Consider the following 25,116-nt stretch of genomic DNA (forward strand, 5'->3'; position numbering starts at 1 on the left):
GGTAAATGATATGGGTCAAAATCGTTATTATTCAAAAGTTTTACTTTTTCAACTACTTATCTTCCAATCAATCAATGCTACATGCTAAAAAGAGGCAAAAAAATCAATAAATTGCGACCCACTATCCATCGATTATATGCTAAATTAGTCTGATTTGTTCGCAAATTTGTTCCTTACTAAAAACTTTTAATTAAAAAAACTTTAATGTCTGCTCTAACAGCTAATACAACGAAACATAAATTCTGAACAAAAAAACCGTCGATATTAACACGTTTCAAGCAGAACATTATACACATTTAAAATCGCTCGTACAATATCCATTCATATTAATTGGCATAATAATTAGTAACTGTGAGAAACAGGTTCAGCATTGTGTCGTTAGTTCTTTGACCGGCTGATTGGAGACAGCAAACATAACAGGTAATAACTCATTACTCAAATTATACGTATAATATGCTAATTGAGCACGATATTTAAACTGTAAGACAGTAAATGAGCAAATGTTTGATGAATGTTCGTTCAGCTAAAATGTGTTCGGCGAAAAAATGGAGCAAGGTGAGAATGCTTGGTAGCGTGATATTGGGGCGCGTAGGTTACAATGCTTCCGCTTTGAGCATAGGTAGTCGCTTAAATGTCTGCTTATAAGTTGACCTTCAAATTGGAGATTTTGAGTTCTTAGGCTTCCAAGAAGTCAAATCTTTTACTTTACTCGATCAAGAAATTTAGTTTTGACTCCTTGCAAATAGACTGTAGTGAGCTCATATAAATGTTTTGGCCAGTTCTCTCTTTTCCCTCAACAGACCAACAAGAACTTTTGTCTTTCGGATGAAAGATAGGCAGTGAGTTGACCATTCTGAGGGATTCTTTTGAATTTCGACTGACCGAAATCGGCGCTATTTTTTCCGGGACTTTTTTATATATGCCTAGTTAGGCCTTGGTGCCTAGGCCCCAAAACCAGTCTCAGACATTTTTGATCTTCCATACCTGGCTGGTTGTAAGTGGCCAACAGTCGAAAAATGAGGTTTCGTAGTTCGGATTTCATTTCCGTAAGGTGGCGAGGACACGGGCGTGTATGGGTTCGTTGGAAAGCTGAGGTCAAGCACTCCTGGGGCAAATATTAACTTCATAAAATTTGCTGATAATCGGCCGAAAATATGACTTCTGGAAAATTTCTCAGAATCGATGGAACCTCCGTGAACTTTGATGAGAGCTGTGACCTCACTAATGCAATTATTTGGTTAAATTATTACTTATTATGAATGTGGAGGACCTCAGCTTTACAGCGATACGCATATTTACTAGTTTGGCGGAGTGAAACACACAGTTTTCATCTGTTACGTAGTCACGTACCAAACTACTAAATATGGATATCGGTGTAAAGCTGAGGTCCTCCACATTCATAATAAGTAATAATTTAATCAAATAATTGCATTAGTGAGGTCACAGCACTCATCAAAGTTCACGGAGGTTCCATCGATTCTGAGAAATTTTTCGGAAGTCATATTTTCCGCCGATTATCATCAAATTTTATGAAGTTAATATTTGGCCCAGGAGTACTTGACCTCAGCTTTCCAACGAACCCATACACGCCCGTGTCCTCGCCACCTTACGGAAATGAAATCCGAACTACGAAGCCTCATTTTTCGACTTTTGGCCACTTACAACCAGCCAGGTATGGAAGATCAAAAATGTCTGAGACTGGTTTTGGGGCCTAGGCACCAAGGCCTAACTAGACATATATAAAAAAGTCCCGGAAAAAATAGCGCCAATTTCGGTCAGTCGAAATTCAAAAGAATCCCTCTCTACAACTCAGGAGTTGTTGAAATTACCAAATATAGAGGCGACTATTGAAACTATTCAAGAGTTTTGTTTGAATTTAATCAAGAACACTTTCAATAATTGAATTTGAATGCGTCAATTTAAGTACAACAAAACGTTTCACTCAATAACTCATTGAAGCATTTCTACTTAAATGAACACAATTAGAAGTTATGATGGTGTGGTATTAAAGCGACCCGTATGTCTTTAAGAATACAAAGAAAATTCGGTTGATACTTCATTCATTTGAGACTTCTTTATCGTAAAATCTTAATCTATGAGCTTCAATGCGCCATACGTTAAGTCCGGGGAACAAAACATTCAAGTGAATCAAATTATATTGATAAATTAATAGTCGGTATCAACATCCCCTGAGTCCTACAGGAAAACGATGAAAAATTTGGAAGTGTGAAACAGCTGGCAATCGCTGATTTTAATTTTTTTGTACGAAATATAGATTCGTTGAACTGTAAGATGTAAGGTTAACATCGGATCTTATAATGACAAGAATTCATTAAAAAATCTGAATCCAAATAGAAGATATTCCCAAGGATATTCCCGTTGAAAAGTAGTCTCGGATGAAGGGTAACTAACTAACTTACAGATTTTTCTAAGATCCCTAAGGTTCAATGGAGTGGCATTACTAGATTATTACCAACATTAAACTTGCTGATTAATTGCAGAGTAATACTGTAACATTCCCCTTCCTCGTGTCCATTACCCGGCATAAATGTTATGTGACTAAATGAGTATCCAATCATTTGAACTTTAGATTGGCAACAATTCATTTGACGATTTAGTTAATTGATCAAAGTCGAAAACATTCTTCGTCAGCAAACATTTTAAAGTGGGCCTGTTCCAACGAAAAATTAAAATTTTGCTTTTTCATCGCAAAATTTCAAGGAAAATTTCCACACTGTAATTCGACGCTGATGTTTATACGCAAATTTTCCATCGCAATCAATTGGCATCAGATTCACTTAATTGATAGTAAACACATTTGAAGAGCAAGAGTGACGCCATGGCTCGTTTCTTAAGCTATACGGAAAAAGATTTCAGTTCGGAGAAAATGGAGAAAGTATTTTTCGTTATTTTGATTGTTTGTCCCCCGCAGCGAAAGAAAAACGAAATGAAAATTAAGACAATGTGAATACGAGCAGCAGTATTCAAATAAGAGAGCTTCCCGATTACGTATCATACGAATGAAATAAGAGGAACACATCAGTGTTGATGTCGTTTCAATGTCAAGTTTAGCCCTTCAGACTATCCTCGTCCTGCTTGTACTACAAATTACAGTCAGGGACAGTGAAATTTGAGCATGAATTTGATTCAGCTGATTCACCCAAACATACAATCAACACGGTTCATATACGGTTGAAGCGGTGACGGGAAAAATCTCCGAGTGTATTATCGTTTCATAATAATAATATCGTTTCATGGATGATAATATCGTTGCTAGGACGATATTATTGTTTCAGAAAACGATATTATTGTCGTCTGATACGATATTATCGTCGCAAAAACAATAATATCGTTTCAATCGGCGATAATATCGTTTCACGGGTGATATTATCACTGCAGAAACGATAATATCGTTGCATGAAACGATATTATCGTCGCAAAAACAATAATATCGTTTCATGGGCGATAATATCGTTGCACGGACGATAATATTGTTACAGAAAACGATAATATCGTCCGGAAAACGATATTATTGTCGTATAATACGATATTATCGTCGCTCGGACGATAATATTGTTTCACAGGTGATATTATCACTGGAGAAACGATAATATTGTTGCATGAAACGATATTATCGTCGCAAAAACAATAATATCGTTTCAATCGGCGATAATATCGTTTCATGGGCGATAATATCGTTGCACGGACGATAATATTGTTACAGAAAACGATAATATCGTCCGGAAAACGATATTATTGTCGTATAATACGATATTATCGTCGCTCGGACGATAATATTGTTTCACGGGTGATAATATCTTATCAGAAATGATAATATCGTTTCCTGTATGATAATATCGTTTCACGGGTGATATTATCACTGCAGAAACGATAATGTTGTTGCATGACGATAATACCGTTGCACGGGCGATAATATTGCTACAGAAAACGATAATATCGTCACAGCGACGATATTATCGTTTCAAAGACGATATTATCGTCCCCGACGATAATACACTCGGAGATTTTTCCCTAGCCCGGTTGAAGCTGCTACTAAACAGTTTTGATTGTATTGATCAGCTGAAAAACAGCTGAAGCACATTCATGCTCTAACTGTAAGATGAATGTACGAAGATACATTGACATAAACCTCCTCGAATGTCCATACTCTGCTGTTGCGAACATGTTCCATGTAAAGGTAACACGCAAGCAACAAAACAGGATAATGAAGAGAAAAAAATGGTTAATTGTAGCTACATGATTGAAAGAAACCGGTTGATTGTTAGGAGCTTAAGGACGTATACCGACTATAAATGTACTAAAACGATTTATGAGAGTTAATGTTGTTGTGTTGTTATGTTCGTGAAATAATTCAGAAGGTCTGCCAAATTATGACCTAGACTCGTGAGAAGGAGAAACACCAACAAAGTCATTTCGAATAAAGTTGAAATAAATGTTTGATGCTCTGCTCTATGTTCTATTCTTTTATTGTGTAGTAAACTGTCTGTCCTCAGACGAAGTATTTTGTTTTTATTGTCTCGGGCCAGATATCCATTTCATTTTAGTAGATATGAATTCTCTACGGTGCTATTTGCTCATGGTTGACATTCGTCCAGCAAACTTGGTGAAAAATATTTGACTAAGGTTGTGTATAACAGTCGCTGTTAAAATGTTCAAGGTAATTCTCTGTTTGATTACGTGGCTGTTGTTTGAAATACGAATGGAAGATCGATTGTTTTTCTGCCTTTTTAAGAACTATTTTTAATTCAAAGTACACGAAACGAACGGAGACATAGGTACCTCTACTGCTAAAGCATTGTAAGGCTAAAAGTTAAATTCTAAAAAAACAAAAATCAAAATGAAAATCAATTTTTATTTCTGACTATTATGATGGGACGTCAAGTGGCAATCGAATGAATATGCTGAAGAGCAAACATTTTTACGTAATTTGCCATCAATTAAATAGCGAGAATGGAATCGAAAGCAAAATAAAAAAAAATGTTTACATTTCGGCCGTCGTCTGTTGGGATAAGCGTGTGTATTAAACACAAACCATTTCTTATAATAGTTTTGTTTTTTATCGATTTGTTTTTTCTTCCGAATTCTAAGCATTTCATTCGAAATGATTTATTATCTTCGTATCTAAACTAATGTTTTACGACTCGACTCAATTCTTCTGGTTTTTGTTTTGTTTTTTTAGTGGAAAAAACATTTGAGTCACAGCCTGGTGTGTGTATATTTTGACTGAGCAACAAAGGCGTCCCATTTGCAATGAGGAAAAAAAAATGGCAAGACATCAATTCCGTCGAAGATAAACAAGTTCATAAAAATTTGTTCGAAAAACATTTTTCGTCCGGAATGAATGTGGTGTTGATTCGTTGATTGTTTTCCGTTTTCTTTTCTTGTTTTCCGTTTAAAATGTAAGTAAATAAGTTTGGTTCTCAAAATTTGTATTTGCGTTGTAACTAGCGCTCGGAAGAACGAAGAAATTAATCTGTTGATTCAAGACTTGTCAGGCGGAAAAGTAATATCAATCAATTTGAATTAAATCTTGCAATAGGTCAAGTCAGAACTGAACGATTTTCGATTTCGACATAGGCATGATGTAGCCTGACCTGAATTTTCGGGTCAATGCTCAATGTTGACCCGGACAAATACTCAGATTAACCCAGAAAAACGTAATGCAAAATTTTTTGTTGACCCTTAACGTTTAAGGTCGAAAAGAGACGAGTAGCCTTGCGTTGTTCGTACCCACAATTATCCTCCGTTTTCCATTGTTCAGACTGTGGAGAATATCGGATTACAATGGAACACAAAATAGGCTACTTCGCCGAATGGAACGCACTCACTAGCCGTGGGGTAAACAACCATTTGACTACGTGAGTGCGAGGAAACAACATGACATATATTTTGATATATCTCTGTTGCTTCGCACTCACTCAGTCAAATCGTTGTTTACCCCACGGCTAGTGAGTGCGTTCCATTCGGTGAAGTAGCCTGTTGCTCGGGTGTTTTCGGCCAATAGTGTCCCAAAAAGTGAAGTAGCTCTGAAAAGCATCGGGTCACATCTAAGTTTCTGGTGACTTTTGACAGTCTAACTAGACGTTTTCAGGTTGACCTTTTTGTGAGGCATCCGATGTTTAACTTACTGAACGAATTTCCCAAGCTCCCTTTTTAAAGCATCTACAATTTGAAGATGCAAAGAAATCGTAAGGACGGACGCTTCCGACTAATACACCACCGTTGGCTCTAAATATTGGCATTTGCTGAATAAATACTGTCAAACCGACGTGGGATAATCTGGCACACGGTGCTAAAACAACGCATTTTTCAACTACGCAAAAGGTGAAGTCGCACACGAATTTTTGATACCAAAATTTTGTAAAAGGAGTAATTAAGTTGATGACAGGGCGAAAAAGCATTTGTAGCATTGAATTTGCCAGTGCGAGCTCACTTTTTACGTTGTTGAAAAGTGTGTTCTTTTGGCACCGGGTGCCGATACTGGCAAATCATATCTACTGGGCACATTAAACAATACAGTGTTTAAGGAGAGCGAAAACCAGTTAAATTTAATTGGTCTCGGGGTCAGCTGTCAAATATTAAAGAAATTGAGAGTTGAGCCCAGTTTAAATTTGTATGTGATTTCTCTCATTTTGACGTGTGACCCCGAGACCAGTTTAAACAAAGTGGTCAAAAATTGCTCTCCTTAAACACAGTATACAGTGTTCAAAGAGCGTAAAAGAGAGAAAAATTAACTGGTTCCGTTGGGTGATACGTCAAAATTTGTATGTAAAAGTCCAGTTAACTAGGAAAAAACCAGTTAATTTAACTGAGCTCGATGGGTGAACACTCTTTTTGACATTCTCTTTGAACACTATATTAGTTGTGACTTTACCGAAATTACCATTAAAATCTCTCGGCAATCCGACTCCACTTGATCGTATTTCAACGAAAATGCTGCAGAACATATTATTATTCATGATGGACTGTTAGACCAAACGATCAAAAAACGTGAAACTTTATTTTCAATAGAACTCGAATTATACTTAGGACGCGAATTACCGACAAAAAATTTGCTTGGCTTAGAGCTTCATTTACATAAAATTTGATATTCTATCTACATCCACAACACCCGCCACAGTTCTATTCTATTCATCCGAAGTAGGTGTAACTCAATAAATTAATTTCGTGTGGAGATCCAAATCGATTCGAATAAAAGGAGAGATTTTGTTGTTGTTCGTTCGGTTAAAGTACAGTCACAACAATAATTTTGTGTATGAAACCTTCATGCTGATGATGCAACAACAACAACAATAACAATAACTCGATGCATTTTATAGATTTCTATAGATAGACTAGACACGCCATGCTTGGATGATATTAAACATACAGTGTTATACGGAGGTATAATAATCCATATAATGTTGAGTGAACAATGTAACCCATTCTGTGTGACGAATTGGTAGAATGAACGACTATAAAATTGGAATATTCCACACAAAGCAGAAGCACTTTTTTTCGTGTGAGATATTTTGATGTCGTAATAAGAATATTGAAACCGAAAATTGTAAACTTCTCGTTGATATGAGCTCATCATTTTCGGTGTTCTTGTTTATTTTATTGCCATGAGATATTTTGAGAGCATTTTGAAATCAATTTTTTTTTTGATCTTCGTGAACTCCCGTACGGGGCAAGGGACCCTAATTTTAATCAACAAAATTTCCTACCTAACTTACAGTTATACGATAAATTATTTGTTTTACTAAACTGTCTTACCTCAACGGATCCATTTTCGGCCAGCAACAAAGAAAAGCTGGAAACAAAAATCTCTTTCTTCTTCAATCAAAAATGTTCGTTCACAAAACACTACAACATTTGCTTGTATAGCTTTGAATAGTTACTGACTGGTGGATATTTCTTGTAACCACTCCATACAATTATTTATCAAAACGAAAAATGCATTCACCAATCAACCCGAAAAAATCAATATTTTACTAGTCTGCAATAAATTGTACACCGAGTTTGTATTTATGCACAGTATACAAACCAATCTTTTGATATCAAAAAAAATCTATACCGAAACACACCAGTTGAGACACACACACGTTACTATCGATCAAAAAGCACTGAATTACAAAATCTATTTTTTGGTCGTTTTTCACTTAAAAACACTCTGTTTTGTATACAGCAACAACAGGAGCGAACAAAACAATTCCGACTTTTGTTTTCAGTTTCATCTGAAAACTAATTAAATGTCCGACTTTTTATTACTGTTTAATCGCGTCGGTCTGTCTCTATGTTATTAAATTTGGGGAAACAAAATTTATAGCAAAGACTACGATCGTTAGATGATTGTTGTTTAGTTGTTTTCGAATGAATGCAAGACCTGAAGAGTATGTAACATTGTTTTGTTGTCCGTTTTGAGTGAATTCTCTCCTATAACGAAATTATTGATGAGCATTATTTTTCGGCTGAGAGCATATTGGACACACACACAGTCGGTGATAGTTTTTGTTTGAGAAATTCCAGTCAGCTGATGACATATACAACTGTGTGAGTGTGTAGCCTGCGAAGTATATATACGTTATATTTTGCATATGCCAAGAAATATTCTGTCGTTAATTATTTCTTATGTGTCGGCTTGGTCAGCGGGCTTCGTGCGTCTGTTTGGGAGACATGTTATGAATGCAGAAATAGTTATTTATGAAACAAGAATCATATGAAGGTATATTATCGTACTAGATGTCGATTGTCAACCCGAGGCGAAGCCGAGGTTGACAAGACATCGTGTGCGGTAAAATACATTCATACGAAAGTACTCCGTGTGAGAAAAAATATTGCTTTGTTTACTTAAGACGAATCTGTTGAAAGTTAAATTGAAGCCTGAACTTATATCACGGCAGAGTAAAAGCAACCCAGGCAGGAGCGCTTGTTTGACTAGAGACCTGAATTATCTTAGTAGCCTTAGGTGTCCACTCCACTCAACAAAAAGTACTCCGTGAGAGAGGAAACTGTCAAGTGAACAAAGAAAAAATTTAAAAAATTCAATTTTGTCTCTCACACAGAGTACTTTTTTGGTAAGAGGAAACTAATTAAATTTTTTATGTCAGTGTTCATTTGAGTTCATTTTCATACAGTGTATTAGGTCCCTCATTTGACGTTTCAATAATAAACCGCTCCTGCCAGGTTTACTTTTACTCTGCCGTGCTTATATCCAAAAATGTATATTTTCGATGATAACTAACTTTGTACTAACATTCTTTTTGGACAAAGTACAGCCATAGATGTCAAGAGGTAGTAAGTTGTCATTGAGAAGTAGAAATGTTTGAGGTTATCATCAATAAATGCTACGGCATGAAGCATGAAACGATGGTCACATTTCTTAATTAAAACCTTTCGACCACTGTTTCGATCTGTGAGAAAATTAAATACGTCTTTCGACGTTTTGCACTAATTCACGCCGTAAGTACGGTCGAAATTCAAAATGAAAAGTGCGGATTTTCATACAATGAAGCGTTGAAACGTATTTTTTGGTTCACTTTTTCATCGAACCGTTCACTTAAAATTCAAATTTTAGGCACACTTACGGCGTGAATATGCAGTTCAAAAATACCATTTCTCATCAGGCCATGGCGACAGTTCTCTATCGAAAACTATACCGATTTGCACACGAATAAGTCTAGCGAATCATAATTGAGATGAAATTTCAATTCGGTCCTAAACTCAGAGAGATGCTAATATGACGACTGGGTCGTTTCAACGAATAGAGGGAATATGTCGAATGATTTTGAAATTGGTTGAGCGAAAATGTATTGAATTCTCTCTCAAAAACCCAACTGTCATTCGACATATTCCATCTATCCGTCGAAACGACCCAGTCGTCATATTAGCAACTCTCTGCCTAAACTCAACCACTCGTGGCCAGTGTGTGTGGTTAGCCACCACAAAGCTGCACATACCAAGTATAGTACATGTACATGTGTGAAACTTATGAGTTTTTTTTTCAAAACTTCATAAGTCGCACATATTCAGAGGTAACGTGGGTAATCCTTTTATAGATACATTTCTTAATTGTTTTTCCTGTTTGGCAACCGTACTCTTTTTCAAGTAAAAAATGTACTCTTTTTGAAATTTTCGATCTGGAAACCCTAAAAAGTGACTCAATATTCGATAATTTTGCAAAGTCTACTTGAGAATCCGTTCAACCCTCAAGCATATGGCAATAAAATTTCGCCATTTACTTACAGATGGAGTTGTTTCATTCGCGCCGGATACAGCGCTTTCTACGATCCTTTAATAAGTTAGTAAATCAGTTGGTACTATAAAGTTCAAAAATAACATAAAATCTACGACACGAAAAAAATTGACTCCCAACACAATTTCCGGTACGATAACTGGACTAGGATTGAGTATAGTTTCCACTTAAAAAGAGCACTCCGTTTAGCCTCCGTTTACATGACAGTTGTAAAATAGAACAAAGGAACTGTCACGTAAACGGAGTAAAAAATTGAAATCAATTCAATTTCCCCTCCGTTTGCGTGACAGTTCTTTTGTTCTATTTTACAACTGTCATGTAGACGGAGGCTAAACGGAGTGCTCTTTTTAAGTGGAAACTATACTTTATGCAATCCACAATTAAACTACAATTTAACACACAAAATAAAGAGTTGTACCGGTTTCCGTACCTCTCTGAGCGTATTTTGTGAGCTTTGAGTCTTCTTTCGATAATTTTTTAAAATCAAATCAAACAAGAACTGCGCGAACGTTGTGAATAAGGGAGGGACTTATCGATTTTATTCGCGATTTCTTGTCAAATATCAATAGAAATACGAAAAATAAGAAACTCGTACATCGGGCATCCTCAAAATATTGTCTCATTTAAAAGATTTTACAAAAAGAAAATCTATGAAAATAGCACTTCCCACTCAATTTCACACCCAAATCACATCCACCTTGAACTTAGTCAAATATGGTTTAACGAAGAAAATCATCGTAAAAGTCGTTCATCGGAACATGATTATAGTTTTTCAAACGTCAAATCGCCAACACAAAAATGTAGTGTTTGTTGTGAAAATGTCATAATTTCGGTGTGATTCAATTCAGATTTTGTGAGGAAATGTGCTTCTTGTGTTGTTTTTAACAGTTCACTTATCGTTTGACTTAAAATATTCGTCGAAGCAACCAAAATTATGAAAAAAAATTTATGACCAATCATGTAAACAAACAACAATATTGTCGTTTGGTGGGACGTGAGTTGCAGAAGAGATGACCCAGTAGAAATAAAATGACGGCGGTAATCTTAAAAATTACGTTTTAGCGGAAACGTTTTGCTTTAAATGTGTATCCGTTTCCGGTAAAATAAATTAGTGCGAAAGCAACTACTTTTCATGAGCTTTATAATAACACCTTTAGTTAGGGGTGGGTCACATCCCTTATTTCCACTCCGTTTGCGTGACAGTTCTTTTGTTCTATTTTACAACTGTCATGTAGACGGAGGCTAAACGGAGTGCTCTTTTTAAGTGGAAACTATACTTTATTCAATCCACAATCAAACTACAATTTAACACACAAAATAAAGAATTGTACCGGTTTCCGTATCTCTATGAGCGTATTTTGTGAGCTTTCAGTCTTCTTTCGATAATTTTTTAAAATCAAATAAAACAACGCGAACTTTGCGAATTCTATTCATACAAATTAAATAAGCGATCAAAATCATTTCTCTGACAAAATACTTTACCTCGACGGCCACTCTCATCTCAGCAAAACAAAACCACTGAACGAAAATTTAACGAAATTTTTTTGGTTTAAGTTGGCGCAACTGATGACGGTCACACATTTTAAATATAATTCGTAACAGTAGCGACAACACAGATTGGAAAAGTTGAAAAAGCTATAATTTTGTCTTTTGATTTATTTTGTAATTATTTTTCTGTGTATCGAAGTGATAGTTGAGGTGTTATTCGACGATGTCGAATAATATTAAAGTGGCCATAAAAGTGCGTCCACTTATCGCTAGGGAGAAACGGAACAAAATCGAAGAACAATGGACTGTGACACAAAATTCAATTGTGTCGAAAAATCCGTTGCAAGCATCGGTGTATCATTTTGGTAAACGATTTCGCCGCGAACGAATCCTTTCAATTTTGTCTGTGTTCGTTTGACGACCAACGATTTTTCTTTCAAATTTTTTGCAGACCATGTCTTTGGGAAGGAATCAAACAATCGTGATGTGTTCGAAATAATAGCCAATCCGATTGTCAAACAGTGCCTCGAAGGCTACAACGGAACGATATTCGCGTACGGTCAAACGTCGTCAGGTGAGTGTATGTGTGTGTGAGATGAATGAAAGTGATTGCGTAGAACATAGAACATTCAGGACGATCGAATAGGCTGTGCCTTTTTGAAATCGCGACATTCTTTACGAAAACCTTGTGTCGTTTGTAGTTAAACCTTTGTGTCGTTATGGAACTTGGTAACATACAATTCAACGTCACTGGACGATCGGAATTTCAAAATTTAATTTTCGCCAGGTTTAACAGTCAGTGCCTTCTTTGACATGTTAGCGTCCTGGGCGCTGGGAGATTTAGCACTTAATGGACGTGTTAATCCCCCGAAATGTCGTTTTGTCTGCGGTATGTCTTTTCAATCAATTCGTGGAATTTTCGTTGTTTTTGTCATCATTCTATTGCTCGTCCCATAAACCTTTACAAGGCAGTAATCCCTCCCAACCGACCAGGACTAATTTGAAGCGAATTGATTGTTTATTGACCGAAATTGTTATTTCCCAGGCAAGACACATACCATGATTGGAAATGATGTAGATCCGGGCATAACAGCACTGGCCGTTCGACAGTTGTTTGAGGAAAATGAATCCGATCGTACGTTTATGATTCGGTAAGGGCAAACGTTGCAAATCGTTCCAAATTGCGTGGGCTAAAATGTGTCGATTTTGCAGTGTCGGATACATTGAGATCTACAATGAAAAGGTGTACGACTTGCTGAACGAACGGAAGCAGGTGACAATTAACCAGAATGGTGACAATGATGTCCGACTTACAAACAAAGAGGAGATCGTCAGCGATGGTGACACAATTTTGAATATTTTAACGCAGGGCAATAGATTGCGGAAAGCGGCTCAAACAAATATGAACGAGCTGTCCAGTCGATCGCATGCAATATTCCGCATAGTAAGTGGACTAGTTGAATGGAGACCGAACGAAATCAAAAAATTTTTTTCCTTTTTCTCCTCCAGATAATCGAATCCGAAGATGCAAACGGCAATGGGCCTGTGCGTGTCAGCTACTTGAACTTGGTCGATTTAGCCGGATCCGAAAAGGCTACCGATGCGAACAACGAGACCCGATTGAAGGAGGGCAATGACATCAACAAGAGCCTGCTTCACTTGGGCATTTGCATTCGAGCTCTCAGTGAAGGCAAGAGATTCGTGGATGTTCGCAGTTCGAAATTGACGCGAATACTGCAAGCGTCCTTGGGTGGCAACGCTTACACGGCAATTGTGTGCAACATAACGCCGGGCGCCATTGAAGAAACTGCGTCGACGTTAGGGTGAGACAAATTTTGGATTGAACAAATTGGATTTGTTTGCTCAACGGTGTGCCATTTGTAGGTTTGCCAATCAAGCAAAGACAATTGTAAATGAAGCCAAATGCAACGAGGTCTATTCGCCCGAAGAAGCAATCATGAAACAGATGCAATCTGAAGTGGCCCGATTGAAAACGGAACTGGAGCTTAGTGCCGAGAACGAGAAGAAGCTACGAGCAGAGATCGCGACCAAGGAGTCGAATTTTTTGTCCGGCAAAGATATGCGAGTGGTGAAAGTGGATCGTCGTAAAACGTGGCATCACATGCCCGGCGACAATTTTCAGCCAATATCGATGATACCACGAGGTCCAATTGGCAAGGTGACGTTGAAGTAATGCCACAAAATGAATTCAATTTCCCTTCTTCGTCACCATGTTAGTCATAATCTCTTTTAAAGGATCCGCCCGTCATCAGACTCATCAACTCCACAGCCAGATTTGCTGAAAACTCCACGGGAATTCCGAATTCCATCGTCATGTGACACCCCGTCTCCTATGCAAGCAACATTGAAGTATCGGCTGGGCAGAGTGGAGAAAGAATATTCCGATCTTCAGCAGTTTACGTCACTGGAAGCTCGGTTCGATCTCTGTGCAGATGCTCTGAAAAAAGACGGCCTCATCGAAAAGTTGGAAATGGAATTGAAGATTGCCAGAGAAGAAGTGGAGCACTACAGACAGATGAATTGCGATAAACTGACAAACGGAATCAGGTAAACGAAAAAATTGTTTTTCTATCGCGACGAGTTCAGTGAAGTAATGTTTGTTTCTCGCGATATCTGGGTGCATCTCCTGTTGCCTTTTCCCAATCGACATTTAACACGAACGGAAAAGTCTCGATCATTTGTCTACCGGCTGTGAATATCTTACGAATCGCTCAAATCTGTTACTTCATCAGTCTCAACAAATGTTGTTTTTTGTTGATGTCCAACTTCTGTATCCATTCAAAAAAATTCAGTGCCACACTGGCTACCAAAAGGTCCTTCGGGGTAATCGGGAAAAGACGTATAAAATTCGGGAAAGATCCATTTTTCTTATAAAAATGCAAAGTGCCGCTCGGTAATCGCCCGAGTTCCCATGCCAGCACTGATAAAATTCCTACGATGATTGCACTATGATTCCGACACATATCAACCGAAGAATGTTTTTGGTTGTCAGTGAGCGATAGAAGCTACTTTCGTACCTCAAAGACAGATTGTCATTTGATAATTGTGATTGAATCTCCTGCTCTCGAATCTAGAGTAGTGCAGTAGTGCAGTGCATAGTAGTCAAACAATCCACCTATAGTCACGCAAATAACTATTGTGTTCAGTCTTACATTCATTTCGCTATACGCAGTTAGATCGAGAATAGAATCGTGACGACAACAAAACCATTTTCATTACAAAACAGGTGAATGAACGACGATGTCAGTTATTAGCGTCAATTACTTGTGTGTCTACGAAATTAGAAGACGTTGTATAGAATGCGTTATAGAGTTAATAAGCCACAACAGTCCAGCCACATGCATATCAGTTCCTCATAATGTGAAAATGTTTGTTTTGACAATTTTGTGGTTGAAAGTGTGGAGAGGCGCTTCCAAGGGTAAACCTAGTGTATAACACAGTTCACTTACATCGTATAGAGAAACCGTGTTGATGCCGTGATGAAGGTGTGACCATGAAGAATAATATTTTTTTCGACAGAGGTCGGTCATGCCTGACAAGTTGCAAATTCAAATAATTAATTTGTCTAGGCATGCCAGACCTTCCAAAAAAAATTATTTTCATTCTACATGTGGTACCTTCATTTTGACCTCAACTCGGTCTCGCTAAAATCATGTCCGGAGCGTTAGCGGAGGACTTGACGCAGTCTAACTTCCAAAAAAAGAACGTAGAAAATTTTTTGAGACGCGGCAACTATATATAGGCGAGAATTTAAGTTTCTTTCCTTTGGCCTGTATCACCACAAATCCTATTCTTTCTTATTCGCGCTTCAAATACGAGCAAAACGAGCTATCACTCGACTATGTAGGTTTAAAATTGCCGGAGATACATCGTTTTGAAGTTGGTCATTTTGATAGAAAATGCACCAAATTAACATTTTCCAAACAATCAAAATCTTTCAACTTACTCTGTATGTTTCTATCTGTCTATCTGTCTATCTATCGACGGTCGATCTCGGAAACTAGTCAGCCAATCTCCATGAAATTTTGCAGGAACCTCAGGGTGGGCATAAAAATGAAAATGTGATACGCCATTACCCCAGGAAAAACCAGAATTTTGTTTTATTGGCCTCGAAGTGGTTTCTGAGTGTGTGAGGGTCGGGAACGCGTTTTCGGCTGTAGCTTAGCTGTATTGAAACCTACAGAGGCGTGCGACCCATCAAATGAAAGGTATTCGTAACAAGATTCGAACAAAAAAATAATTAGAAAAATCGGGGCAGATTCGTTTGAGCTAGAGTGATTAGAGTGACCAAATTTTGAGCTACTCGAGCGTAGGATGAAAGGACTAATATTTTTTTGGGTTATGAGAGATAGAGAATTACTTTCTTCGGCAAAGTCTCAGAGTTTTACGAGTAGATCAGAGGGGCATATGTGAAAAATGTCGAAAGTTGGAAATGGGTGGGTTAATTAGGGTTTTAGAGGTATTTCTTGAATGGTGACAGATAGAGAGTTACTTTCGTCAAATTTTCGATTTTCGTCAAATTTTCGAATTTCGTCAAATTTTCAATTTTCGTCAAATTTTCGAATTTCGTCAAATTTTCGATTTTCGTCAAATTTTTGATTTTCGTCAAATTTTCGAATTTCGTCAAATTTTCGAATTTCGTCAAATTTTTGATTTTCGTCAAATTTTCGATTTTCGTCAAATTTTCGATTTTCGTCAAATTTCGATTTTCGTCAAATTTTCGAATTTCGTCAAATTTTCGAATTTCGTCAAATTTTCGATTTTCGTCAAATTTTCAAATTTCGTCAAATTTCGTCAAATTTCGTCAAATTTTCGATTTTCGAATTTCTGTTATAAACTGTTAAACTGCTTTTTAGCAGTGTTCTAGAACTTCTAAAACGACTGATATCCCAACAAAAATCTCTTCGAGAAAAGTGTGATGCAGTCTTTGAAGTACAATTTCTAAAATGAATGATATCGCTAGAGTTGACGCTTTCAGCTTTGTTAAGCAAAAATTAAATTTTACACCCAATTTTAGTTCAAACAAGCTGGCTTAGGTTTTCTCATCATCTGCCAAATAATTTTTACCAAAAAAAATTTGACTGGAAACAACCAAAATTTTACCAAAAAAATCTGCGTCGCAAAGTGGCAAATGTTCAGGAACAGACCAGCAAGAAAATTTATCTGCCGCATGCGACGCAGATTTTTTTGGTAAAATTTTGGTTGTTTCCAGTCAAATTTTTTTTGGTAAAAATTATTTGGCAGATGATGAGAAAACCTAAGCCAGCTTGTTTGAACTAAAATTGGGTGTAAAATTTAATTTTTGCGTAACGAAGCTGAAAGCGTCAACTCTAGCGATATCATTCATTTTAGAAATTGTACTTCAAAGACTGCGTCACACTTTTCTCGAAGAGATTTTTGTTGGGATCTAAGTTAGTCCACACCACGTTAGGGCCCCCACAAACACTTAAAAACATGCCACAACTAACAATATTCGTCTCAGGTCCGTAGGGTAACAATATGAAATAGGTTTCAAACGGTACAAGCTAGAAACTGTAAAGTATCTCTCTTCACTGATAGATTTCCAATTTCGACAATTTATAAGTCTAAGTCACGCAAGTTAAACATCTACGCAATATACCTCCAATGCCAGAGAAAACAAACCTAGCGGACAGTTCCAAATCGATTTACAATTTCAAAAGATCGTATTCGAATTACCGCCTCGTTTGCATTCATAACAAATTGAACGTAAGACTGAACGCACACAAAACACATTCGTTTAATATGTGGCAATCGTTGTGCTTATCGTATGAACTCTCTGAAAATTGAATTGTCAAAACAGTAGAAGTGTTTATTGGTGGAGTGATGTTGCTATATTTTGATGTATAAGACCATTTCCACCGAAAATCCAACGGACAATTGAACGAGACTGATAATATTTCTCTTACGATTTTCTTTTAGCAATTCCAATGGAATGATCGAACCAGTATCGAATGGCGGCACTGATAGTTCGGCGATTGTAAATGAACTTCAGGCGGCAAAGGATAAAAACAACGAACTGATCCAGAAGATTGCTGAGCTTCAATCGACATTTGACAAGGAGAAGAAAAATTTGGATCAACGGTTTAAGGCTGCCAAAGATGCCCGCGAAAAGGCAGAAATTCTTCAGGCTGAAGGCGAAATAACATTCGAACAGTACAAGAAGCAAACGAATCGTCGCATTAACGAATTGATAAGTGAGGTCGAAAGTCTGAAGGTAAATTCAATTGTCAAGCCAGTGGATTTGAACATTTCCAAGATGCCGATCAAAGTAGAGCCGGCAAATTCGTACGAGTTGACGGAATTGAAATTTGAACTGGATCAACTGAAGATGGACCGGGAACGGCAGAGGAAGTCAATCGAATCTTTGCAATCGAATTTAAGTTCGCTAACGGATGAACGAAATGCCATAAAATCCGAGTATGCGGAAGCATCTGCTCGCAATGACAAGATCATCGCTGAATTGGAGTCACAACTGAAGGAACTGGTCGAAGAGAAAAGTGCTAGCAAAACGGAAATGTTGAATCTCAACAACCGGATCGTCGAAGATTTGGAACTGAAGGTGAAGACAGTTACGGAAGAAAAGAATGTCCTCCAGTCAGAACACACGGACACATCTGCACGAAGTAAAAAGATCATCGGAGACTTGGAGTCGCAACTGCAGATGCTCCACACCGAACAGACGGAAATATCTGCCAGTCATGCCAATAACTTGAAAGACTTGGAATCACAACTGGAAGCAATGTGGGAAGAAAGGAACGTTCTGTCCGAAAAATCGACACTCAACAGCAAAATCATCGAAGAATTGAAAAAGGAAGTGGAGACAGTGACAGAGGCAAGGAATAACCTCGAATTAGAGAAGTCGGAAGCGTTGGGTAAATACGAGAAGAACATCGCAGACCTGGAAGCTCAGCTGAAAATTCTGCAGTCAGTGAAGTTGGAAGAGGCTGCACGCCACGAGGCTAACATCAATGACTTGGAGGCGCAACTGCAGATAATGACCGATGAAAGAAATGTTCTTGAGTTGAAGATTGCTGAGCCCGATAGCAGTAGTGAAACTATCAACGACCTTAAATCCCAAGTGCAGACTTTAACATTGGAAAGAAATACTCTGCAATCGGAGCACTCGGAGCTGTCAGTTAGCAACGCGAAGATCATCAAAGACATGCAATCGGAATTGGATGCAGTAATCGAAGAGAAAAAGGGTCTCGAGTCGGAGAATTCGGATCTATCCACACAGATCATGGAATACATTGAAGAGCTGGATGCATTGAAATCCCAATTGGATTCAATGGGAAATCTACAAACCAAATTCGACGACCTGCAGAAAATCTACGACGATAATTTACAAGTCATCGAAAAAACGGAAGAGGAATGCAAGGCATTCAAAGCATCACTCCTTGAATCTTATGACAAAATTAAGATTTCAATGGAAGAGACCGAATCGTTGAAGCGGAGAAATTCGTCCCTTTCTGTGGAGGTTTCCAATTTGAAAAATTTGGTAAGCACGAAATCGGCGGAGGTGGAAGACCTCAAGAAGAAAGCGGAAGAACTTCAGCAACAAAACGAAATGTTGGGCTCCGAGGTGAAAGACGATCAAGTAGAAGCGTTACAGAAGAAACATCGCGAGGACATTGCCGAAATGGAAGATTTCTACAAAAAATTAACGGATCAGCAGATGGCAGATGTGAAAAAGTTACAAGCGACAGTCGTCCAGTTACAGTCAGAACTAACCGATAAGGACAAACAATCGTGTGAGCTTCAAAGTGGTCTGAAAAAAGAACTACAAGCAAAGCAGCAGCAGATTGACGACTACGAAACGGGCATGTCTGAACTTCGCACACAATTGTCTGAAATGAAGTCAAAGATGCAGTTGGAGCAACAGCAATTACAAGAAACCATGAATCAGTTACAATCGGAATTAAACGACAAAAAGCAGCAGTCGAGCGAATTGCAAAGTGATTTGAAAAATGAATTGCAAGTGAAGCGGGAGCAGGTTGTCAATAACGAGAAAACCATTTCCGATCTTCGGTCCGAATTGTTGGAATTACAAGAAACCCTCGATCAGTTCCAATTAGAATCAAATGACAAAGAGAAGCGGTCGTTTGAGTTGCAAAGTGATTTCAGGAATGATTTGCAAGAAAAGCAAAAGCAGATTGTAGATTACGAGACAAGCATCTCTGAACTTCGATCCGAATTGGTGGAATTGAAAGACACGATCGTCCAGTTAAAATCGGAATTGAGTAACAAAGAAGAACAGATTGTCAATTTCGAGAAGGCTATCTCGAGTGTTAAGTCAGAATCGAGCGAATTGAAAGGAGCACTACAACTCACGGAACAGAAATTGCAAGACACCATCGTCCAGTTACAATCAGAACTAAACGACAAAGTCAAACAATCGTGTGGACTGCAAAGTGATTTGAAAAAAGAACTTCAAGAAAAGCAGCAGCAGGTTGACAATTACGAGACGATCATCACTGATCTTCGGTCAGAACTGCTGGACTCGAAAACTAAAATGCAGACAGATCATCAACAGAAAGAAACCCAGTTGCAAGGGACTATAATGCAGTTCCAATCTGAATTAAATAGCACGGGACAACTGGTGGTCGATCTGGAAAAGGTCATCTCGCTTCTTAAGTCGGAATTGGCGGAAGTGAAAGCTAAACTTCAGCTAGAACAACAACAGGCGCAACAAAATGTTCAAGGGACCATCGACCAATTACACTCTGACTTAAATGACAAAGAAACGGCCATTTCTCATCTTAATTCAGAGTTGTCGGAGTTGAAGAAACAGTCTAGTGGATTCCAAAGTGACTTGAAATCGTTACAACTGGATTTACAGGAAAAACAGCAGCACCTCGACCATTCAGCATCTGCCATTTCTGGTCTTAGGTCGGAATTGTTAGACATGAACGCAAAGCTGCAGGTAAAACAACAAGAAAGCGAAAGCAACGACGACATTGTCGCAAAATTGCAAGCTGAACTGAAGGATAAGGCTAAGAATGAGCTGACAGCCAAACATGTGATTGAGACTTTGGAGAATCAACTGAGGTAAGATTCTGTTGCAAATAATTGATTGATAAAATCTGAGTGACCCAGTCCCGAAACCATCCCGGCCCATCGTGTCCCGCATTGCACTTGAATCTATTTTCATTTTTCAGAAGTCATGAAACCGATGAGCAGAAGAAACATTCCCCGAAATCGATGAAAATGAACGTAAATGCTGATCGCAAGGCACGTCGGTACAGCCAACACGATGAGTCGAGAATATGGTTGGACGATACAGTTGAACCGCCCAGAAGTGTCGAGTCGCAAACCGATCCGTCTGACCAGAATTGCAGTTGTGAATCCATGAACATAAAAATCGTGGAACTGAAACAGACGGTGGCAATCAAGACAGCCGTCATCAACACCCAACGACTGGAGATGGAGAATCATCCGTTGATCAGCAAAAATAAGGATTTGAAAAAGGTACTGGCAATTGACTGGTTGACTGGTGATCGTTCCTGTGGACTAATTGATTTTTCCATTTTGTTTCGGACAGGAGTTGGATGAGATGAAAGCGGAAGCCGACCTACTCCACAGAGACGTTGATCATTACAAAGCGAAATTGCAACGGGAGAAAAAGAGTCGCGAATGTTCTTGCCGTAACAGAGTGATGGAAAGCAAAGAGGTACAATGTTCACAGGATTCCGATACCGAAACGGTTACAAACGGTCAAAGCGGCGTTTCGAATAGTCAGCACCCAAATGTTTACAATCTGGACAGCGACTTGCAGTTGTATTACGTAAAAACGATACCGATGAAATATAGGGAGGCAACTGCGAAGATAATAAAATTGGAAGAAAGCAACAAAGAAGCCCAAAAGAAATCGAACTTTTATAAGGAATTGGCATTGTCCCGGCGAGCCGACGTTAAAAAACTTGAAGCGGAATTAGCACGAAGAACGGCTGCGCCCACTTCGGAGTCGAGCAGCTCTTCAACGGACACGAAACCGGAGTAAAGTTTTCTCCTTGTGATATTTAGTTTTGACTTAGTGTTAATAAAAGGTCCAGAATATTTTTCAATTCGACCGTTTTTCTTTCCAATTTCCAAGTCTGCCATGTCTACCTACCGAAAGCTTTGTATGGACGACTCCGTGAAAAGTAGTGGGCTATCTGAATCTCAATATCTTCTCGTTTGATGTAATTGTTTTGAAAGCCGATAAAAAATCCAGTCAGCCAATGTGCTTTGTCCAGAACGTCATTTGCATCCATTCCACTCAGTACTGCACCATGACGAGTCGAGACAGGAATTCGGTTGTCTGTCATTTTGATCCAATTATTTATGACGGAATCTGAGACGGAACACATTTTATGTGGAGCTGGTCGATAGTGAAGGTTCGTATTCATTGTGTTAGTATGCCGACGAATTTTGCGAACTTTCGTGACTTATCATTCAGACGAAGTACCCTTTTCTATCCGCTTAAGCAGAGACGTACAGTAAGGTCATTGTAAATTGCAACATTATTCTTAAGTTCTAAATTGAAATCATGGGCGCGCGTTAGCATAGCGCCCGTGACGCAAGTCCTATTACTAGAAAAAATTTCAAATTTTTTTTTTGTCGTAGACTGCAGAGCCATATATACAGCAAATATTGAAGTTCTACAATTCAAAGACAAATGACTCCAAATTACCATTAAAAAAAACTAGGCGTCCGTACGAGTTCAACGAGCTATCACACGTTCTTGCAGCTTAAAATTTGGCCACGCAAAAAATCTTCCAAGAAGCCCCATTTCCATACATTTTGGTCAATTTTTCAAATTTTGGGAGTAGATTCTTGTCGTCATTCTAAGACATTCCAGAAAAAAAAATTGGGGGGAACCGGCCTCGTTTCGGAGCTAGGGCTCCTCGAAGTTCCCATATAGGCCCCATATAAGAACACCTTTAAGTGTGTGTGTGTGTGGATGGGTATGGTAGAACAAATTTGTTCGCTTTTGGTATTTGGTAAGCTCTGCTCGCCTCATTTTTTTTTCCCAAATTTAGTATTTTCTAAATTTTTAAATTTTTATTTTTTTTTAAATTTTTCATTTTTTAAATTTTTCAAATTTTTTGAAATTTTTCATTTTTTAAATTTTTCAAATATTTTTTTAAATTTTGAACCTGTTTTTAAATTTTTCAAAATTTTTTTAAATTTTTTAAATTTTTCAAATTTTTCAAATTTTTTCAATCTTCTAATTCTTCCAAAAGAACTGATATCAGTCAAAAACACTCAAAAGAGTAAAAGTGACGCAAGTCCCTGTGCATACTTCCAAAACAACTGATATCTGACAAGTGGCAGATGTTGAGGAAAGTACTGTTAAGAAATTTTTTAAATAGGCAAGAATATGTCCTAATACGTCCGAATCATCTGCCACTTTGTGACGCAAAATTTTTTTGGTAAAATTTTGTTTCTTTGGTCAAATATTTGCTGTTACAGTTTTTGCGTACAAGCGCAGAATGCGTCACCTCCAGCGATATCAGTTGTTTTGGAAGTATGCACAGGGACTTGCGTCACTTTTACTCTTTTGAGTGTTTTTGACTGATTTGTAATAACGCGCCGAACTATTCAAACTCTATCTCTGTTGGATGAGGAACAGTCTATTGAAAAAACAATTTTTCAGTGCGTTATTATGCAGAAGTTTCGGCCACTAGAGAAACGCCGACAAAGGTGAATTCTAGAAGAAACGGCGAGTTTTTCGTCATTTCTTCTGAAATTCGTCGTTTCTTCTAAAACTCACCGTTTCTGCTAGAATTCGCATTTGTCTCTGTTTCTCAAGGAGCTGAAACTTCTGCACAATCAGTGCTGTTAGGAGAATCAGTGTGGTTTTTGAGTGTCATTGTGGTATTGAGTGTCAGTGTTGTTGGGAGTGCTATTTGAGTGTAATGTGTCAGTGTGGTTGAGATATTCAGAGTATTCCGGGCGAAGCTAATCACTCTAGTGACTAGTCAACAATAAAATCAAATAGAAATCCCTTTTTAACATAAAAAGGAAAGTCGGGTTCTATCGTGAAAATTATCGAAAATTCTTGAAGTTTCGTGAAATTCTCGAAATGTATTTTCAAGCATTTTGATTCTCGAAAATAGTTGACAAAATTTTCTCACAAGAGATGTGACTTTGAATATTCTGTAGGGAAGACACAAGTAATTCCTTATGGCTCCAGTCTTCTTCCAATTAAATGTCTTTTTTCACGACAAACTCGGTCGGCTAGCGGTCGAACACGATTAAAACACTAAATGCCATGTCTTATACTAAATTAGAATTAGGCTCGAGACAAGTTAATGCAGGGAGCTCACTCAAAATTCTGCCTCCTTTTTAAGGAATAAAGGAGGATATTTCGATAATTTAAGCATTTCAAGAGTTTTAGATTTTGGATTAAATTTGATGAATTCGAATTTTTTTTGACTTCCTAAACTTCAGGTGACATAAGATCAAGACATTTGTTCATACAAAGATTATCTCTTGATATTCAAAGAGGAAATTACGAATGTATTTTAGGCACCCTTCCAAAATCAGACAGTTTAAATGAAATTTTTTATATTTAATTCCCTTGACTGAAAGTCAGGGTCTTACACCAGAAAATACCGAAATATGTGGGTGACAAAAAAGTTTACTGTGATTGAAAATGTATGAAATGGTATGAAAAACGTTAAATGTGGGTAACAATTCTTCGTTGAAGGCACGATAACTTGAGTAGTTTTGAACCAATTTAGATGAATCTTTTTTTTAAATGTGTGGAACTAAGATCCCGAGGCTAAGTTCGAAGATGGGCTATGTGGGACGAAGGCAGTGCCGGACTGGCTCAAAAAAGCCCTTCGGGCGTTGTATGGAGAAATTTTTCAAAACGCCATTCGTCGTCATTTATCCATACAAAAATCAAAAGGCCCTTCGGGAATCGCCCGAACGCCCATAGGACCAGTCCGGCACTGACGAAGGATCCGGAAGCTATCCCAGAAAAACAGCATTTTACACTGTTGATTATAGCCTCAATCGAAAAAGATTACTTTGATGAAATTTGATTTTGTTGCGTAGTATGAGCAAATCATCTTAAGTTTGTTTTCGATAATGTGCATGAAACATGTAGGAAGAAAAATTTCGTCAGTAAATGCGCAGCCTCTAACCGGTAAACAACTCTTGTTAGTGAACTGCTAACAAATCTGATAGTTGGACTAACAACTTGATAATTGACTAACAAATTCGATAGTTGACTAACATAGAAAGATGTTTTTTACTCAATGTCTTACGGCAGAAAAATGCCTGCTATCAAATGAGCACACTATGATTGAAAAGTGTAGGAAATTTTATGAAAAACGTTA

General features: G+C 37.9%; 2 protein-coding genes across 4 annotated transcripts in view; one reads left to right on the forward strand and one right to left on the reverse strand.

The window, feature by feature from the left end:
* Positions 1 to 8,421, reverse strand: part of LOC119072570 (facilitated trehalose transporter Tret1-2 homolog) — a 30,476-nt gene extending 22,055 nt beyond the window's left edge. The window contains exon 1 of the mRNA XM_037177812.1: positions 7,777 to 8,421. Coding sequence (XP_037033707.1) covers positions 7,777 to 7,790 — 14 coding nt within the window. The 5' untranslated portion in view covers positions 7,791 to 8,421. The remainder of the gene's footprint in view (positions 1 to 7,776) is intronic.
* A 3,385-nt stretch (positions 8,422 to 11,806) lies between these two features.
* LOC119072571 (kinesin-like protein KIN-7L, chloroplastic) lies at positions 11,807 to 21,854 on the forward strand. 3 transcript variants are annotated; one of them, XM_037177817.1, is made up of 11 exons: positions 11,807 to 12,108; positions 12,195 to 12,317; positions 12,789 to 12,894; positions 12,956 to 13,187; positions 13,253 to 13,566; positions 13,628 to 13,933; positions 14,000 to 14,311; positions 17,705 to 19,729; positions 19,976 to 20,833; positions 20,944 to 21,253; positions 21,327 to 21,854. In XM_037177817.1, exons 1-11 carry the CDS (start codon positions 11,967 to 11,969, stop codon positions 21,783 to 21,785), a joined length of 5,187 nt encoding a protein of 1,728 aa, XP_037033712.1. In that variant the 5' UTR covers positions 11,807 to 11,966; the 3' UTR covers positions 21,786 to 21,854. The 3 variants fall into 3 exon arrangements, with proteins under 3 accessions (XP_037033712.1, XP_037033710.1, XP_037033711.1); XM_037177815.1 differs by having other exon boundaries at positions 17,705 to 20,833; XM_037177816.1 differs by having other exon boundaries at positions 17,705 to 20,833; positions 20,947 to 21,253.
* Positions 21,855 to 25,116: the final 3,262 nt, after the last annotated feature.

The sequence above is a fragment of the Bradysia coprophila genome (genome assembly GCF_014529535.1).
Source record: "Bradysia coprophila strain Holo2 chromosome IV unlocalized genomic scaffold, BU_Bcop_v1 contig_84, whole genome shotgun sequence".
Classification (NCBI taxonomy): Eukaryota; Metazoa; Arthropoda; class Insecta; order Diptera; family Sciaridae; genus Bradysia; species Bradysia coprophila.

Bases quoted from the DNA above. Each gene is read 5' to 3' on its own strand.
- LOC119072571 (XM_037177815.1), top strand. From the start codon at position 11,967: ATGTCGAATAATATTAAAGTGGCCATAAAAGTGCGTCCACTTATCGCT. The intron at 12,895-12,955 runs GTAAGGGCAAAC...TCGATTTTGCAG, and splicing joins GATCGTACGTTTATGATTCG to TGTCGGATACATTGAGATCT. The intron at 21,254-21,326 runs GTACTGGCAATT...TGTTTCGGACAG, and splicing joins AAAATAAGGATTTGAAAAAG to GAGTTGGATGAGATGAAAGC.